The sequence below is a fragment of the Emydura macquarii genome, unplaced genomic scaffold (assembly GCF_026122565.2).
Source record: "Emydura macquarii macquarii isolate MOO-44397 ecotype Brisbane River unplaced genomic scaffold, CSIRO-AGI_Emac_v2 contig_705, whole genome shotgun sequence".
In the NCBI taxonomy this organism is placed as follows: Eukaryota; Metazoa; Chordata; order Testudines; family Chelidae; genus Emydura; species Emydura macquarii.
This window is the reverse complement of record NW_027130842.1, coordinates 14431048-14451581: the sequence shown is the minus strand read 5'-3', so window position 1 is coordinate 14451581 and position 20534 is coordinate 14431048. Positions and strand designations below refer to the sequence as shown.

Here is a 20534-nt window from a genome sequence, read left to right as displayed (position 1 = left end):
TACTTTTGCTGCCTAACATTGTGCTGATGAAGTCTATTCTCTGAGTTGGGGTCAATGAGAAATTTTTTCTGCTGACTCTGAGCTTCAGAGTGGCAAAGAAATCTAGTGTCCCTTTCAAGAAAGTCAGATACTTGCTATGGGCATTTCCCCCTAGCAGCTGATGAACAGGGGAGCACAAGGATTCCTTGCCTCCTCAGGTGTGCAGCCACAACTACAGAACTTTGGTAAACACTAGTTGAGCCATGCAGACACTGAAGTATAGGAATCTACTGATGGAGAGATCTGCCTACCAAAAATCTCAGGTACATCCTGTGAGGAAGGGTGTATTGAAATGTCTTATTAACTGAGAGCTGCGAACCAGTCCAGGGGATCCAAGGAAAGGATTATGGGGGCTAAAATAACTATCTGGAATTTGAAACCATCTCGAGCTTTTTGGTAAATCTCTGTACAAGAAGGCCTATCAATATTCTAAATTTTGTTTTTTCAAATATGCCAATAGGGAAAGAAATCCTATCTGACTAAGATAACAAAAACTAATCCTAACTATAGAAGTGCCTCAGCTAACTCGCTCAGAGCAAAGGATTCGGCCACCATGGGGTTCCGTCTCGTAGTCATCGGTAGTAAGAAGGCTGTGGGCCCACCTGCCTCTTATATCATTAGCTACAGGGTGCAGGCATAACACCAATATACACTGCTATTCAAACAATTCAATCTCATGTGCCCGGGAAGCATGCATACCAAGAGTGGAATCGCTGTAGACAATAACTTGAAAAAGAACTCCATTTCAAAGTGAGTGACAAAATGGAACATTTTATTTTTTATGAGATAAATTGTTTTGTTAAATTAACAAATGTATGCACATCTCTGACAGTTAAATAGCATGTCTCCGACAAGCAACTGAAATTTTTATGGTTTAAAAGCAGTTACTAGAGTAGTGTCTAGGTGTGTTCATCACTAATTTTTTCTAATATTGTACTATAATATGTATATTGTAACTAATATTTGTGATTTAAAAAAAATTAAATTCCTCTTATAGCATATTTCAGTTTAACAATCAAAATAACAGTTCCCATGAATAATCTGAGGGAAGAAGCATACCCATTTGATTATGTAGAGTGCCCTTTCTTTAGTGGTTCAAATAACGATTGTAATACAATTGAAATAAACTAGTAAAGATTATGGCTAATCTTAGAATTGGGAATCTAACTGTAGGCACTTTTTTTTTTTTAAATTTGGCCTATAAAAATAAACTACAAGAAAACTTCTTTCTAGCAGACAATTCAGTTCACATATCTTATGTTTTCCTAAATACAACACACATCATATTATGTACATATTACTGCAGATTCGGCATATGGATCATACAGCATAACCTTTCCTAAAATAGTAATATGCAACAGACAGACTTTTAAAATTGAGGGCACAGTGCTCACTTACATTAATAGATTCTATCTGTCCAAATTCTTCGAACAAATTAGTTAAATCTTGCTGTGTGGCCTTCTTATCTACTTGACCAACCCAAAGTGTAGTACTGCAGACTGTCAAGAGAGACGTTACATAAATTAAAAATTACAATACTTTGTACTACATTGCATTCTGCATCCAAGAATTTGAAAGTGTCTGATCAACAATTAAGCCTATAACACCAATCTAAGGCACAGAGCAGCTACACAGGAGATCTTACAGCAGCGCAGCTACAGTGGTACAGCTATGCCACTGTAAGGTCTCTAGTGTAGACATAGTCTTAATCACTGTTTTCAAACTTATCTCTGCATACATTAGGGTTTAGAGTTCATTTTTAAAAAAGAAAACAGACGCTGGAGCATAAACCCGCTGTTACTAGAAATCTGTTGCAAATTATGCAGCAGCAGAATACACACAAACCCTGATAACAATAGTTGTAAAGTAATCCAGACTGTCAGTAGACAGACACTTGAATTCATGGTTTCTGGCACCCACCCCAGTGCACATTCTTCTAGGCTAAAGGGTATCTTGTAGTGAAGGTTCTCTCTCCCCCTCCATGTCTTCCTCAATCTCCAGGGCACTAGCATTCCCTGCAGGGATCACAGCTTCTTGAGTAGCACTCTGAAGGGCCAAAACTAAAGTTAAACACCTTTGAATTAACAGGGTTTTGAATACCACTCTTGATTCTGGACACACAAATTTACCAGGGACACCTCAGTGATGGAAGTTTCTTGTGAATCCAGCCCAATACACCCCAATTTAGTCCCTATATACATGCAAAAAGCATGATAAGAACGCTGGCATTTTAGAAACAGGTAATCTGAGAATAAGGTGGAACAAGGGAACAGTCCTCAGGAACCCATTGATCAAATTACCTCAAATCTCCATCACAAACTCTATCCTGGTCCTTGAACTGACATATCGATTTTCAAGTCAGTCTATGTGTATTTTAGAAAGAATGAAAAATTCAATATTAAACAGACACTATGCTGTAACCCTGTTGAGGGGGGCAAGTACCACTGCCCATAATTTTTACAACAATAAAATCTTTGAGGGAACAGAATGCCACCTTCTTCATGATTAAATGATTGATCTAGATTAATTATAAAATAATTTATTAACAATCTAACTTCTGAGATGTCAGTTACTAGGCTAAAATTACTCATAATGGTACATAATCTAAATTTTGTTTCCTTACCAGAGAAATCTAAAGGGCTGCTCTTTTCCTCTGTCTTGAATACTAAAATATTAAAATATAAAATACGTGTTACCTACCACTTAGTGTTTTAGACCGGATAGGAGGCAATCCCTTTTTTTGGCGTTCTTTTTCCCTTTCCCTAGCTCTTCTTTCACTGGAGTATGACCGAGATGACTTTCTCTTCCTTTCTCTTGACCTTGAGCGTGAACGTTTTCTATGTTTACGTTTTCGGGAACCAGACCGTGATCTGGACCTCCGTTTTCTTGGTGACCTAACAAAACATTTCATTTTAATACCTGGAGCTGGTTCTCCACTTTTATTTTTCTTTTACTAAAAATCAAAACTCAGTATGTCAGTACAGACTTTCCTTAGTGTTCACCTAAACATTTAGGAAAATTGGTCACCTTTTATTTTATTATTGTATAGAAAAAAGAAATATACTGCTATTAGTGTGGAAGAGAAAAAGGGCATTAGTTTAACCGTAAGAAAGAAGAACTGCAAAGTTTAACTGCAAAATAATAAGCATTACAGTAGAAAATTCCCTCTCAAAGTCAACAATTATTTTAACTAGTTATTTTTATTATTTGGAGATTACTTGAAAATGTAAGTAATCCAAAACTAAACAAATTAAGCTGCCACATAAAAAAAAGACAACCTAATATGCAACTTAATCCTTTGTTTAAATGTAGACTATTTGTTTGATTCCAATGTAACACATAACCACGTTGGGAAGTCAAAAACTTCAGGATGATATAGATACAACAAATATAACAACACTGTCTCTGTGTTTTAGAATAAAATAAACCTGCTTATATTTTAGTAATAAGTAAAAACCTGGAACGAGATCTTGAGTGTGTTCTTGATCTTGAGCGAACAGCTGATTTCTTTTCTTCTTGTTCAAAGATCTCTTCTTCAACTACATCTTGTCCTTCATCTATATCCATGTCCTAAGTAAGGAAGCAATGAAAAACAAGGAGATACAATATTTCTATTATCCCTCCAGAAAACCATATTTTTTTAGGTGTAGTATTTTCCTTCAAACCTCAATAATTTAATCAGAAATGGTAAATTTCACCTGCTGTTGAATATCCATTGAATCATCTAGGTTTGTTTCCACTTCTAAAAACTGCTGTTGGCTACTCCCTTGTGATGGTGATGCAGAGTGCTCTGATCCAAAATTTCCCTCTTGATTTTCTTCAGGGCTTGCCTGCACATGACATGAATATTAAGTTAAAAAAAAAGTCTGAAGCCAAATTGTATGTTATGTCAAAGTGAGATATAACATAGGACATACAAACATGATAAACTGTTTTTCAAAAATATTCTATTTTCAAGTGTCTGGGATTTTTTTTACTTTTTTTTTTTTTTTTGTAAATGCAGATCCAGTTAATGTGCAGTAAGAACCTGCTAAGAGAACTTTGAGTTGAATTTGATTTCCCTCCATTTCACTCTGTATTCTCCAATACACAAACAAACAGAGTTTAACAGAGCCAATGCATTTTCAGTTCCCACCCAAAATACCATTATCAAGCCAATAAGTCAGATAATATTCACTGAGGATGACTATCTTTTGACAATTCTGGTTAATTAGAAGTACAAACTGCAACAATAAAACAAAAACCTACCTTGAGGGACTATAGTAATCTTGTACAATACACAGAAGCATATATTAAAATATTCATATAATTTTAAAATATATAAATATTCTGTTGGTATAGAAGTCATTGATTATAACTTATTGTAATCAGTTCCAGAAAGAACCACACATTATCATGACTAATTATTTTGTTGTGACATAAACGCAACACCAATTTAAATGTAATTTAAAAATCTGCACATAGTTCCAACCTTTTAGACCATTATGAGATTTAAGATAAAACAATTAAAACAAGACAAATCATGAAATTGTGTAGTATTTTATGCCAGGATGTTAGTTACAAGAAAGAAATCTATCAGTACAACTAGATCTGGAAAATGTCACAAATCACACGAATTTTAGAATGTAAACTATAAAATTGTTAATTATTAACAAAAAAAATTAACAGTACACACTTACTGCATATAAGCTTTAGAGTATAGGCTTGTTAAAGTGAATGCTAACAATGTATACAAAGGAGGTACAAGCTGGAGGGTTTGGATAGCCAGCTTCCCATCTGAAATGACTATTTCATTTGAAAAAAAATTCTCCCCCAAAATATCCTTTAACTAAATTAACACATTTTAGAAAAATAAAGGAAGCAGCTCTTCAATTAAACTACAACAAAAGTGAAATTATGTGGATTTCATTGAAGAAGGCAGATGGCTTCTACATGAAGAAAAATTATGACTTTTATAGTTTTAGATTCAATTAAAAATACAATTTTCTAAAAAACTGTCTTTATAATACCTTTTTCCACAAGAAACATGCAATAGAATATTACTTCTCTTTTTGACAGACTGGGAAGAAGTTATTATTACCATCAGAATTATTATTATTAATAGTAATGTACTGCATCCTGAAAAATGACAGGGTATCATGATAAAGGTGCTGGCTATTCATAAAACGAATAAAAACTAAACTAAAGATTGACAAAAGAAGAGCTCCAAATAAAACAGTCTTAGAATCCACATTTTCAAAGTTTTAATTTAGGATTCTTGTAATGACTATTTTAAAACACTACATCAATTATTAGAAGACACAATTTCTGGACTGCTAACCAAATGAACCCTTTAGGAAGATGTATGTGGCTGAAGTATCCAAAGAGATGAAACAGAAGTAAAGGACATTGAATTCCGGTGTTTAAGCATTCTTTTAAATATATAGATATTTTAAAACTTCAGGACTCTCATTATACTTCCATTGTGCTTAAAAACTCTGTGTTCCTTACACTATCTAGTGACATCAAGTGGCAGAACGTTGAACACCAGATTCTTCCTTCCTGTTTTTCTGAAGCATGTCATTGTCATTGTTCCTGCTTCATGTATTTGTCCCTTAACACCAGCATTATTTTTCCTGAACCCACCATTTTGTGTTTTCTTGACCTTGTTTTCCTTAACATCAACTCTCTTTTGATTATCTCTTATGCTCCCTGATTCCAAGTTCTACTTTATTTCTTGCTCCTCCTGTCAGTTTCTTTTGCCCTCCTACTGCCCCCAGAATCTTTGCATTTTATTCTTGTTTTCTTTCTCCCTTAGTGTCTCTCACCATGGCCTGGACACAAGACCAAAGATCCTCTTTACAGTGTGCTGTATGCTGGCTGTAATTACTGTTTTTTTCAGCAGAAGCCTGAGCCTCTCAGTGGCAACCAAGATTTGAATCAACTCCCTCTCCTGATCAGCTGACGGAAGCACACACAGGAGCACACTGGAAATGGGGTAGTCAAGTGGCAATCCCCTGGGGTGAGAGATGCACCCTATTCATGAATGAATCACAAATGCTAAATTCCCATTCCCCAAACTTAATTCATTCCTAAACTCACCCAATTTCACTCATTCAAGAGCAACACATTTCACTGTAAGGTACCTAACCTAATATTTGAATTTACTAAAGGTTCTTAACCTATTCAATACATTTATTCTGGAATTTTAAGAGTTATTTCTAGATGACATGCATCAACTGTTACAAAAAACTCTCCTTCATAGGGATATGCCTACATAGCAGATGTTTTAGGGAGAGTGGAAGGTCAGCCAACAGGAAAATGCACAGACATGGAAAAGAGTAGGCCAATTTACTCCACTGCTAAGAGAGCGTCAATGTACAGTGTCCGTTAGGAAATGAGTGTGGGCTGTCAAGAGCATGAGTTCTCAAACAGTGGGTCAACAGATGGTGCCTGCTGCATTACACATAGGCCGAGAAGAAATCAAAATCACTCAGTTGATAGGACCCAGAATGATTTGAGGATTTCAATAAATCAAATCATAGGTTAGGGGTCTATTACAGGAGTGGGTGGGTGAAGTTCTGTGGCCTGTGTTGCGTAGGAGGTCAGACTAGACAATCATAATGGTCCCTTCTGACCTTAAAGTCTATGAGATATTAGGGGGGAGTTGAAAAGAGCCATTTTGTCCCCTTCCACCTGCTGCAACAGCGTATGACCTATTCAATCCTCTTCCCAATCAGAGAGCAGCTCATCCCTTCAAATTTTAGTTCCTATTCTTGATTTGTGCAGGACTAAATGTGATATAAATACTAAATGAAATGTACTTAACTATCCCTTTTTTTCCTTACAAGCATGCCATTTTTCCAGCCCTTAATGAAAGAAGAGAAACCATTTAAAAAAAATCCTATTTAAGAGGTGAACATGATAACTGAAGGTGAAGTGTGTCAGCAGTACAGCTGAAGGGTATTCTCTCCTAATTTAGTAAGTACAAAATGTATAGCTCACATTTGTTTTGTATCTTTTTTGTTTTAGGGCTTTTTGCTTCCACTTGCTCCAAGTCATCACTTTGCAAGCTTATTCCAAGTAATTAGCCCGCGACAGAATTTCATTATGAGTAAGAATATTAGGGAGAAGACACAATTTTCTGTCCTGAAACACAGGATCTATTTTTACCAATGTGGAAGAACACGAGAATCAATTACTATGATACCCACAAGATGGAGTAGTTTACCTTTTGAGGCTGCTGTTGTTCTAGGAGCTGCTGTCGAAGATGTTCTAAATTTTGTTGTTGCAGTTGTTCAGCTAGCTGATGAAAGAGTGAGTTGTTCACAGACTCTGACACTAGAGGCCTAAAATAAAATAAAATAATTGAAAAACCCTTAACATTGAAGTTTTTCTCTTGGGACTAAATAACCTAATGAACAAAATTTCATATTTTAAAAATTAGCAAGCTACACACTTTCAAACAAATGAACTTAGTACCACATACTCCTTAGTTACAATTATTATCCTTCCAAGTGAAATATAAGATTGTTACTCTAAGTAGAGAGCTATTGTCAGACCAAACTCTCATTCTTTGTCTTTTTAAAATGGTAGGCACCCAGTTGAAGGGTTCTAGCGTCTGAAGGATGTTGTATACCATTTGAAACATAGACATGTTCTATCATTCAAATTCACGTAAATTGTTCTCTGTTACCATTGCTCTAGTATAGTAGTTTATATGAAGGACCACACAGCTGGTCTACTTTTCAAACTGAATGTTCAATTCTTGTAATACTTGATAAAAAATTATAATAATTAATCTAATTAAAAAGGAATGTAACCTGATCTTACAGTTGGGAAGTGGGAGTTTCCTTTTTAGGCTCTTCATTGAGTTCAGGCTCTTCCCCAAAATCAAACCTATCCATCAGCTTCTAGGAGAAAACAAATCAAACATTAGAGAGAGAGTATATTTTATAAAATGTTTCCTACCAAGTCATTCAAAATACTTAGCAATCTAAAAACAGGAAATTTCTATTTCTGCAAAGACAATGTAGGAAAGCTGACCATTCTTTTAAGTAGAAAACCCTTAGAGGAATCATTCCTGAGCTCTGCCTGTTAATCTAAGAGGAAGAACATGTGTTGCCCAATAGTAAATAAATGACTATTCTCCGGAGGTAAACATTATATATAATATGCATATGCTCTCATTCCTTTAACAGTCGTCCAATTACTATGGCCAACGCCAACATTTCATTGAAGAAGAATTATCTGTTAGATACTGCTTGTGGATGTCAAAAGAATTAGGATTTCGTTATTTTCTTTCAATAATGGTTTAATTTTAAGGAAAAAAAATCAAAGATACAAACAAAAATGTATAGATTAAGAAACACAAGTTATTTGCCATGGAAATTGAGGTGGTTCTTCAAGAGTGTTATCTCTGCACATGCGGTGCCTCACAAGTGTCCTCTTTCAGCACCAAACATTAAGCTAAAGTTTATCACCAACCACCTCCAGTAGTCCATAATTAGCGAAATAAGGACTGTCACTATATTCTTGGATTCTTGGGTACTGGAACTGCTAGAGAGTCTTTTCTTGGACAGTTCTCATATCCATTTACAGAGCTATCTGCCTCCATATGTCTTAGCAACTTTCAGAACAGTATGAAATCATCAGTTGGTGAAGTAAGTGAGATGAGCAAATCCGAAAGATGAAATACCTCTTGCTGGTCAAGAGAGGGTTGCCATTTATTTCCTAGATCTTCATCTTCCTCTAAATCAGACACGTAATCAAGATAACTGTCCAACAGAGGGAATGAGATGCCAGAGATATTGGTACTAGTCTGAGTGGAAGATCTCTGGGATCTTGGGAAAGGCAGAAGTAGCAGCAGCAAATTTTTGTGATTTATCTTGTACAACCTCCAGACATATCAAGGGTGAGGAGGATTGTCCTTATCAGTGAAGCCACATATCCTGTGCCTTTGGATCCTCTTACAGAAACCTGATGAGTCTCCAAGAGGGAGCACTTGACTGGATTTAAAAAACCTATGTTATTTAAATGTATTTATTACTGATCTGAGAAAGGGGGTGAGAAGTGAGAAGAAGTAGAGAAGGAATTGTCTTGTAGGACCATCCAATTTATTTCCCATTCATAGTCGAACTGGAATTTGCGACTGAGGATGTCTGCAGTCATGTTGTGCGATCCTGCCAGGTATGCCGCTGAAATTATGACATTGTGAGAAATGCATCAATCACATAGTTTTAGTGCTTCCATGCACAAGGAGTGTGATCCGGCTCCTCCCTGACAGTTTATGTAATACATGCACTCTACATTGTCATGACCTTGATTAGTGGGAGGAAGTGAGCACAAGCATTTGACCACTCTGAGCTTGAGCAGGTGATGTGAAGGCACGTCTCGGATGATGACCATTTGCCCTGCACCATGAGACAATTGAGATGCGCTCCCCATCATATAAGGGATGCATCGGTGGTCAGAAGTAATGATGGGGAAGGCTGAATAAATGAGATTCCTATACATACATATATTGGGTCTTTCCACCCAATCCAAGAATTCCTTGATCTTGGTGGGCATTGATAGTAGTTTGTTTATGCAGTCTCTGTTGAACCTGTAAACTGGACCAAACCAGACCTAGAGGCATTTCATGCATAGTCTGGCATGAACTATGACCGATGTGCCTGCAGTCATATGCCTTGAGAGCTGGAGGCAGTGCCTAGACAAAATTTGGGGGCTGGATTGTACTGTCTTTGCCAGCGTGCAGAGGCTCAGGAATCTGTGATGTGAGAGGAGCGCCTTTGCCTGAATGGAGTCACGGTTGGCTCCTATGAATTCTAATCATTGTAGTGGCATTAATGTTGATTTTTGTGCATTGATTTGCACGCCCAGGTTCTGGAACAGGTTCAGTGTAGTCTAGGTGACTCTCTGGGCTTTGGCAAAGGAACGGGCCCGGAGAAGGCAGCTGTCCAGGTAGGGATAAATCATAACACTCTGAGAACACAGAGTAGGCCACCACTATCAAGAGGACTTTGGAGAATACCCTGGGAGATTATGAGCGGTCAAAAGGGAGTGCTTTGTACTGGCAGTGATCCTAGTCTAGTGTGAACCTAAGGTATTATCTGTGACTCGGTATGATGGAAATGTGGAATAACTGTTTACAGAATGACCATCTTGAACTTCTGCACCTTGATAGATCTGTTAAATATCTCTTAGAATAAATAGGAGATACTTGAACCAAAAGTTCAGAGTCTGAGTTGGAATGCTCCTCCACATACAGTAAAGGAGGTGACAATCCCTCCTCATGGATAGGTGAAAAAAAAGAGGCAGGTCTTTCAGAAACATGAGCAGTTGGTGACCCACCAGACCTCAGTACTGAGAGGCATCCAGAGGTTGCGAAGAACGGAGACTTGGACTCATTCAGTACCGCAAGCTTCCTTGGGTACCGGAATTCTTGTGGCACTGGAAGTACAAGAAAACTCAGTTCCAGTGCCAATGATATTAGACAGGCTGTGTGAGACCCCGACGATGGTACTGGTAGATCTTTTGGGTACCATAATCGTTGTGGTGCCAGCACTACAGAACTTGTTACTGGTTCTTATGATACTACAGAGGCCATATGAAACACTGTCGCTGGTACTGAGGGTGTAAAAGGTGCAATGAAGCCGGTCTCTGGGAAGTAGTGATCTTTGGTACTGAGTCCTTTACCACTGAGGTATGGGGCTCAGATGAAATTTTAATGCGCTTCACAGTACCCAAAGTACCCAGAGATTCACTAGGACTCCTCTCAGGGATCGATGTCTCCAGTGACCAGATCTTCTTTGAAGAACACTACTCTGATGTTTTGCTCCTTTTATTCCCTTCCTTATACTTGGAGTTGAAAGCTCTCAGTACCAGTGACCAAGTTATTGGTATCTCAGTCATGGAGAGTGTTGGAGACCGGGGTTTTGGTGTCAACTTTCTCCTGGAAGCTCTCGGTAACCATAGTTCTCAATGATGATAGGGCACTGACAGACATGGACTCTGAACAGGTGTCTGAAGCAGTCTTCAGACATGCTCCATTATTAAAAGTCTATAGCTTATTTCCTTGTTTTTATAGGCTCAGTTCTCAAAGGACAAGCAGATTTTACATTTGCTAGGAATAAGAATCTCCCAAACAACAAATGCAGTGGGAGTCTCTGTACTAACAGGGATTGTGCCTTGACAGAAGAGGCACCTTTTAAAGCCTGGGGGGCCCTGCATCCCCAACAGAAGAAAGAAGTTATTCAAATCCCACAAGAGGGGAAATGAAAAAAATTTTCCCAGAAAAGAAAAAAGGAACAAACATTCCAAATACAAGTTACTAAATATACTCTAATTATTAGCTAGCTAAATACTAATAAAAGAGGCAAACAAGTACACGGCAAATGGGCACATGCTAGACTCCATCTCAGGCTGAAGGTGGTTGAGAAGAAACTGAGGGCGGTTCACCCATGAAGCCCTATATAGCCTTGGTATGGGGCACAAAGATATGTAGGGCACATATACAGGACGAACAGGCATTACTACTAAATTTCTCTGATTAAAGGCGCAGGACCACATGCGCACCTAAAGTGGTGCACCTACAGGGACTAGGTTTTCTGAAAATCCAGATAAATTATTTCAAGTGATTCTTCTTCATTCACTATTTTGTTGACACAAAAAAATGCTAGTAGATTACAAGCACAATTTTCCTTTACAGAAGTTGTGTAGTTCAATCCTATATTACATTCCACTCAATTTTTTATTTTTCTTGTTAAACTAAGGATCACAGATCTATATAATTCTCATAATTACAGTTAAGCAAATTTAAAAAAAAATAAAAAAGGATAGGTACACCAATTTGCTAATTTCCGCAGATGATTGGAGGGCGAGAGATTGCATATTTTGTTAACAATTCTTGAATGAATACCATCTGGTGCAGATTTGTCGCTGTTTAATTTATCACTTTGTTACAGTACCTACTTTTTTGGCACCAAAATCTGTGACAGCACCTCATTTTAGTTAAAGATGAAAATCACTTAGTGTTTAAAAGACCAATATTCTATGTGCTCTAAAATGCATATATTGACTTCAGTTTTGTTTTGAAATTTGATGCACCTCATGGGGATGCAAGGAAGGGTGAGTGGTCATTTGAACAAGCAGCTCCAGAGATACAGCTCCCCCACTCTGTTCTACAAAATCACCAGTTCTTATGATGTTTTTGTGCACACCTAGAGCTCAAATATGGCTCTAATCCTTCCCAAACTAATCTCAGCCATTTGGGATTTACCACTTAATTGTATTATTGTAGCACCTAGGAGCCCCCGATCATGGACCAAGACCAGGATCTGCTAGGTAATTTACCAACACAGAACAAAACAACAGTCCTGACCTGAAAGAATTTACAGTCAGACTGATTTTACTTTAAAAGCACTGTCAAGGAAATTAACATTAATTAGAGGGAAGATGAAAAGACTCTGGTAAGCAGTTAGGGCAATATAAACAACCATTTTGCTCATTTGGCCAAGGGTAAGAGACCATCTTGTTAAGAGATCATTTCTAAACAAAGTTTCTGAAAACCCAGTTCCATTGCTAGAGTTTTGAGGAAGAAACAGGTTTCCTAAAATGTAGTTTCTCTATGATCCTTAGATAAATAAGGAATTATTAAGGGGACCTTTGCTCTCTGGGAGCTCAAAAGTGCTGAAAGAGCAGAAGGAAAAGGCAACAAACGTGGAAGGGAAGGCAAGGGAAGATATCTGCATACTCTCTCTCCTGCCCCCTTTCACTCGATACCCCGCTATCCACCAACAACTCCTCCTCATGGCTGCTACTCCAGACCAAAGAAGACTACCCTTTCTTCCACTGCTTCTTGATCAGCAGACAAGAATCTAGAACATCCCTTCTTCTGCACACGGAATCCAGCAGCAGGGAAAAGACAGCAGGCTCACTCTTCCTTTTGATGCTGCTGCTTCTAGAGGAAAAAGGTCAGAATTGTGCAGTGGGGAATACAGGAGAGTTTTAGCTCTGCTCCTCTAACCCCGCACATCCATGATCCCTATTTCTGTTCCCCTTTCAAAACATGCCCCACTGACTCCATGTCAGTCCCTGCACTGTTCCTGTATCCACTGCATGGCTCCTCAATATGTGGGGTCATCACTGATATCCAACCCCCTGTAAGGTGGAGGGCTGGGAAGGGAGGAAGAGATGTGCTGAACAGGCAACAAGATGGGACCTAAGGAGATGATGAGGGGCCGTGAAGGGACTAATATGCACCCAGTGCCTTCTGTGACTAGGGTAATCACTGCCAACAAACTAAATGTACGGGAAAAACTGGGCTGTGGCACATGGGAGTGTGCTGAGAAATTATTAAAAAACCAAAACCAAACAAAAAAACCTGCTACACACACCATGGAAATTAAGTGACCCAAAACTACTACAGATTTAAGGTTGTCCTGTGGTCTCTCATGCCTGTCCAGAATGTATTTCAGCTAGACTCAAACCTCTGAAACCTTAACTCTTCATTTCCTAGTTAACAGAAACCAATTCCAGAAAACAGGAATTACAGAGTTAAGGTACACCATTTCTGCAACGCAACCTTAACTTTGAAGCTCCAATACCCTACATACTACCGTTCTATTCTTACAGATGCTATACAACATGCTGGGAACTGAGCACTTGAGCAATTTCTGACAAAGCACAACACCTCTTTGCTAAGGCAAAACTCTGGTTTAGGTCATAGCTGCCTACACTCAAACACTTTGCCTATTCTACACTAACCACCATAGACTTAAGAAATTATCAGAGTTTCACCCTGAGCTGGGGATACCTTCTGCTAATTATTAGAAAAGAGATGAGTTGGGATAGGTATTTCCCAGCATCCTCTGTGGTGAAGACTGATTAAAAGATAATTTAGCTACTCTAACACATCCTTATTCTCCCTAATAAATCCAGTAGAGACTATCCTCTCACAGGCTTCCTGCTTTTTATATACTGAAATAATTTGTTTTTATATATTTGGTTATTTCATCTTCAAATTTCCTCTCAAACTTCTTAATATCTAGTTATATATTACCATTGCCATACTTTACTATATGCTCCTTTCTATCTTGTCATTCAACTGTACTTGTTTTCTTCTGGTCTTTCTTCTTCCTTTTTATTTAGAGATATGTATGCTTTCTGTGCTCTATTAAGCATGCCTATGTCCCCTCCATAGTATGTTGAAGGATTTTAATTTCCTCACTTTTGGGGTCATTTTATTAGCTTTGTCTCTTTAAAAACAAAATCCCTCTCTAAAGTTTAGGTGTCAAAGGGCCAGCTCTGGTATGATCAATCCTGCTAAGGACATAAACTTGATTATATTTGTGGTCACTATTGCTTTGTGGTTCAATTATAATTATTTCCTTGGTATTTATGATTAAGGATGAGATTTGGTCACAGACTCTGTGACTTTCTAGGACCTCCGTCACTTCTGGGGCAGGGCTGGAGCAGTGTCAGCCCCAGGGCCACTGCCCAACAGTTGACCCAGCAGTCAAACTGCTGGAGCAGCAGGCTGGATCAGCTGCATGCCCCGGCAACTCTTGTTTTCCTCTCTCCCCCCACCAGGGTATATTTAGTAAAAGTCAGGGACAGGTCACAGGTTCCGGTAATTTTTGTTTATTGCCCACAACCTGTCCCTGATTTTTACTAAAAATACCCATGTCAGAATCTTAACCTTATTTATGATGCAACAAACCTACTTATTCTACCAGTCATCCATACTGTCTTACTGGAAAATGAGGGTACATGACCACTTGAATTTCTACAGTATTTCCTGCCTCCACCGAGGAAACCTTTCAGACTTTATTTGTATGCCATAAAGGAAGAGAGGGAGGGGAGAACGCAAAAAGGTACAAGCCCAACCTTCTTCCTTGAGCAAGTAATCTTCAAACTCATTAACTGAGATCCTCCTTGTGGATATAATTATAGAAGGAAACACAAGAATGATTTTGCTTTACTAATGGAAATTAACTCTGACATTCTGAAAAATGTCTTTTACCCTTAAATTATAGGAAATAAATCATTGGTATAACTCTCGCTAAAGAAAATAATTTGAATTTGGAAAAGCCTGTGCGCAAAAAACTTCTCTGTAGCTTACTCATGCACTTAACCAAGCCACTGAAGACAGAGATACAACCCATGTGAACGCTTTAAATATACACAGTAACAATAAATGTTTTTCTTCAAACTTGGTCCTCCAACTTCTACCTTGTTAAAAGAGACATTCTGTTCCAGTGGATTAAGTGTGTTGGCAGCAGCAGCTGCAGCTGTAAGTTGTGCTGTGAGGGCCTGTAACTGAACGACAAGACCAGCATCCAGTGCTTGAAGTAGTGAAGGCTGTGGTTTCTGTTGTTGTATCTGCAGTGTCTGTATTAACTGCTGAAGCTGGAAGAAAGAGAGGGATAAATTGCATTAAAAAAAAATAAAACTCAGTCAGCTTTTTGCCCTTCTCATGAATAAAGACCTCACCAGTGCAGTACATCTAACTCAGCTATAATTTCAGTTTAGTCTGTTGGTAGTTATAGCAAATTATATTCCCACTTACTGGCTAATTTGCTTTCTGTAGCTCAGACAAGATACTGTAGACATGAGGTTCCACCTCCTAATTCGCTCTGACAGGTAGGATGACGACCAATCACAATCCAGGATTTATCTGCTTTCTAGGGATCCCTCTTCTGCTTCTCCAGTTTGATTCCTTCTGATCTGTAAAATAATCTGTTAGCCTGCTCTACCCTCTTCAGAATGCATCTGGATTAGGAAAAGCTGTACCAGTGTAGCTATACTGATGCAGAATAAATCACACGGGTGAAAGCTCCATTTTATGCTGGTGCAGCATGTCTACATCAAGGGTTTACATTTGTGCACCGATATTGCCTACAAAGCAAGTCTCATGTTGAAGTTTGGGCTTGGCAAGTCTAGCACAGTGGGTGTCTGCACTGTCTCAACTAAGCCACAAAAAGCGAATTAGCCAGTAAATGGGAACATAATTTGCCTTTCTGTAGCTCATCTTGCGACAGAACAGATACTGGGTTTTATATGGCAATATCTTCTGAGAAAGCACTCTAGGAAGGGAGAACAGGAGACTCATGGTTGAACCAGAAGAGGGAACCTGAAGGCAGGAGATGGGTAATATGGGGAACAAGAACCCCAAAGGCCTCCACCTACTCTCTTGAAAGAAGTGGTCCAAACACTCTGCATCTAAGAACGACATCTGCACATTAAGCAGATAATGCACAGTTTGTAAAACAAGAAGTACAGGGAATATAAAGTGAGATTTGCAAATCTTTTCTCTTGATACCTACTATCTGCAGACCAGATGTTCATGACTCTGCTGGGACGGGTACTAATCTCAATGAACAGTGGACTTTTACAGTCTTGTAAATCTCCTGGAAACTGTACTTGAATCATTTGGTCACAATATAACATATCTTCAGCCCTTTCCTAAAACCCTAAAAGAGAATGATAAAGGGGTTCTGTTTCTCTGAAGGTTTCTAAGCTAAGTATGCCATGAGGACTCTCCTGAGGTCCAAGGTGTGTCAAAAATTTCTGTTCCTGGTTTAAGATTGGGACAAACTCTAAAGGGAGGTGTCCTATTTAGGTGAAAGGAAGCTGTGTCTTTTGAAAAAAATGTATGATTGAAGTGCCATTATGAAATTCTAAATACAGAGGACTACAGGAAAAAGTGTGAAGAGTCTTCCTAAATAAGATGATTACTACCCGGAAAGTGCCTTCAGGATGAAGAACTACAAATCTACCAAGTGGAGAAGCTCCCCTCAGATTGTACTTACCGACCTTGCTAGTGCAAAGGGAAAAGAAGCTCTCCCCTCAAGGTAACCTCAAACTTGCAGGAACAGGCACTTCAACACCTTCATGAGATAAGACCCCAGTACCCTAAGTTTCTGGATCTTGTTTGGCATTTTGAAGGAGTTGGGAATCTCTGCTCGGCTGGTCCAGTCCATGCTGCTCACAGGAGGACAGGGTACCCCCCTTTCTATTTCTCTCACCTTAATTATGATGTGGAAAGTTTTTTCCACATAATGCAGGACAGGGATTTTTCCCAGCTGGATGAACTAGAATCCCAACTGTTTTACACTTCATACAAAAGGTTTTTGTCAAAGATCTTACTCCTAGTGAACTTAATATGTAAGCCTTAGTTTTTCTTAAGGTTTAATCTCTAGCTCGCTAAAGATTCAAGTTGATGAGTGGAGTAGTAGGATTATTTTCCCCTGGTATCATGTTTCCTGAAGATGGTAACCCTTCTGTAACTAGGTACTGCTAAGAAGTCTATATAACCAGGATGGACTGGTTTTGTCTTCCAAAGTCCACACAAAAATGCATGAACTGATGCCTTGCTCCGCTAATGCTTTGGAGAGAGCCTTTGCTGCTGTGAGGGAGTTTGCCCTTTACTGAAACTGGGCAGCTGTTTTGTCTGTCATATACCACAAAGCGCTTCAGCTACTGCTTTACTCCACTAACAGGGTGAAGTCTTTGTCCAGTCAAAGCAGCAAATTTCTTCAGGCACCCATGTGAAAGAGCCTACTGCAAAGGACACAGCTGAGATGTTCTCTTTTCAGTATTTGTGCATGGTTAAGAGACTATAGCCATAACTGGCGACCATTAGAGATCACCTTCTTGCATGTTGCTCTGAATGTGACAAGAATGAAACTGAAGTAGCTGAGGAGGAAGCCCTAGAATGGGAAAATCCTGGATGATTGGTCACCATCCTGCCTGTCTCTATACTTCTTCTGGGACCCATCTCTCTCCTTTTACACTCTCACCTGTATGTGCCACCACAAACTGAGTCACAGAGTCTCTTCTTCCATCCACAAAATACAGTCCTAAAATGTCAAGGTGGGAACCAAAAATTTTGACTGCAGCTTGTGGTGGTGGGGAATGTTGCATATTGAGTCCCCACTTATATCTAACTATCAAATACCTCATTTTCTTTTCCTCTATATATATTCATGTTGTCTCCAATATATATTGCCATACTCCTACTGGGTCCATCTTTCCCTCCTATCATCTTTTGATTCACATGCTATTTCTGTACCATCTGCCATGTTTTAGAGACTCTGAAACTCCCTTCTGGTCCCCAGAATCTTTACCTTTTCTCCTTTGTTTCTTCCTGAGTTTTTTTGTTGTTGTTTTTTTTAATACCCTCTGGCAAGCAATCTTTGACCTCTCATACAATTCCTCCCCCACACCTCCCCATTCTCACTTCGCAGGTTCCCTTTTCTAGGACACCACCCCTACCAAATCCTACCTTCCCTACTCCATGTTTCCTTTTTAACCCATTGATCTTGAGGAGATCTCACCTCACTCCAGCACTCTCTCACTCAAGTTCCTGTTGTCAATTTCCCTGAGTCATGACAAGATAAAATATCTTCCTGCCTCAGGCTTCTGGTCAGTTACAGATGGCACTGCTTATCAGAGCACAGCAGAACTGTTTCACTGTCAGCCCATGAGATGGCAGCATCAGGACTGGTACTTCATACGGTGGCAGTCCCTACTCACTAATTTGGGTGGGATTTTTTTGGTGCCCCAACAAAGCAGCCGTTGGACATCTTCAACATCCAGGGCCATCACTGTAGCACATTCAAATTGGGATGGTAGGGACTGCCAGAGTAGCAGTGAATACCACTATAACCTGACAGCCTACATTGTCAAAAGGGGCTACTGATTTTCAATGTCCAACTTATGGAATGTCGACATGCCCTGATTTTCAGAGAAAGGGGAGTTAACATTTTCTCAACATCAGGTCTCTAAGATGTATCAAACTGGGCATTCATATGCTAAGGATCCAAATTCAGCCACTTTTGAAAATGTAGGCCAAAAGTTGTATTAAGGATACTGCCAACTTCCTGAATATCCTGAGAATAGAAGTAAAGGGAGCATTTAAAGATGAACTGCAAAAGAAAAATGAGAACTGAGTTTATCACAGACTTCTATGTTGAATACCTCCCAATACACACAGAAATGTGTTTTAACTTACAGGATGCATTCAGCATAGAAATAAGTTTGAAGTTTCACCCCACTCCCCAATTGAACATTTTCATTACTTCCTGATTCACAGAAGATATCCTAGAAGGCATTCCTCTATTACACTGTAAATACTATGGATTGTATGGGCTGCATGTAATCTTCTTCTGGTATCTGATGTCACCTTCTTGAATACATTCAGTGAACCAAGAAAATTTCACAAAGGATAAAAATGGTTAAATGGTGATTCACACTTATCTCTGGAGAATGGTCTCTATGGATTGGTTACACAGAGGACAAATTTTTAAAAGTAAATTAACAACATTAATAAATACTCTCGTGTATCTGTCATATACAAACATTGTAGACTACACACAATATAAAAGTCTATCAGAAAAAGTATTTACCTGTTGGCCTTGGGGACTCTGTAAGATCTGCGCAACAGCAGCAAGTGTATCTGTATTAGCAATTTGAGACACCCAAGGATCAGGTAAACCTTGTACAACATTGGCTGGAGTAACAGGGGTTACAGGAGTTCCTGAAAGAGGGAAAGCAAGGTAGAGGTAAGTGTTGTTAACATACTTTTAAAATATATATATATATAAGTGTAGCAGTAAAAACTAAAGCTGGAAATCAGTCACATTTAATATGGTGGTTTATCTCACATTATGGACCGATTGCATAGAAACAGTTTTTGAACTATAAGAAGCCACAAAGGTTACACTCCTACATAGTGATTTTTAAATGTCCGAAATGAAAGATGGGTTTGTAACTTAAAAAAAAAAGTCTACTAAATGTAGTGCTCTGGATAGGTGCCACATAGACATTGATGGAAACCATCAGTTCCTTTACCCACAGAACAGCATAGCATGACATGGCAGGAGTAATGCAAACTTCCCCACCAATGTGCCTTAATTGGTGGAACCACCTATAACTGAATCTCATGACACATTCTATTGTTGGCCTGTCTGCTGGGGCTGCCAACAAGGATGCCAATGAATACAAAATGTAGTAGTGTTCATTGTGATCTGGAATTTGGAGGGAGTCTTTGCTCCTATGGAGAGACTCTCATGTTTGAGGGAAACTGAGGGAGATCTGAACTGGTTTCAAATGCATTTCTAGTCATCAGATGGTAATGACTTCTGGTAACTACAGAGACATCCATGTTTGAAAATACAGGTGAAAAAATTCAATTACAACCACCATGCCCCAAAATATTATTGGACCAATGAACAATCCTTAATACTATTTTAAACCTAGCAGCATAACAAGACGAATGTAATTAGGAAAGATGAAGAAGAGTCAATTTTGATTTTCTAAATTGCATTAGGCTAAGTCATTTTGAAGACATAGTATAAATTATAAAACTATAGTTAAAAAAGTTCTTTCTACAGAAATGCTATCTATGTTTTCTTCCCAAGCTATTATTATTTATTTGTGTTATCAGAGTTCAAGGGTCCTGTTTTGCTAGGTGCTGATCAGTCAAGTAAAAAACAGAAAATCCCAACCTA

General features: G+C 38.7%; 1 protein-coding gene across 7 annotated transcripts in view; it reads right to left on the bottom strand.

Moving 5' to 3' along the window:
* SCAF8 (SR-related CTD associated factor 8) overlaps positions 1-20534 on the bottom strand; it is a 141698-nt gene that overhangs the window by 76481 nt on the left and 44683 nt on the right. For 5 of the 7 annotated variants that reach the window (XM_067542449.1, XM_067542444.1, XM_067542443.1 and 2 more), the window contains exons 6-13: positions 19431-19561; positions 15253-15429; positions 7852-7931; positions 7250-7367; positions 3738-3869; positions 3497-3609; positions 2740-2933; positions 1438-1538 (exon numbers count right to left, since the gene is read on the bottom strand). In XM_067542449.1, coding sequence (XP_067398550.1) covers positions 1438-1538; positions 2740-2933; positions 3497-3609; positions 3738-3869; positions 7250-7367; positions 7852-7931; positions 15253-15429; positions 19431-19561 — 1046 coding nt within the window. Of the gene's footprint in view, positions 1-1437; positions 1539-2739; positions 2934-3496; positions 3610-3737; positions 3870-7249; positions 7368-7851; positions 7932-15252; positions 15430-15589; positions 19368-19430; positions 19562-20534 lie in introns of those variants that run through there. The other 2 variants (XM_067542447.1, XM_067542448.1) reach the window with 2 other exon arrangements.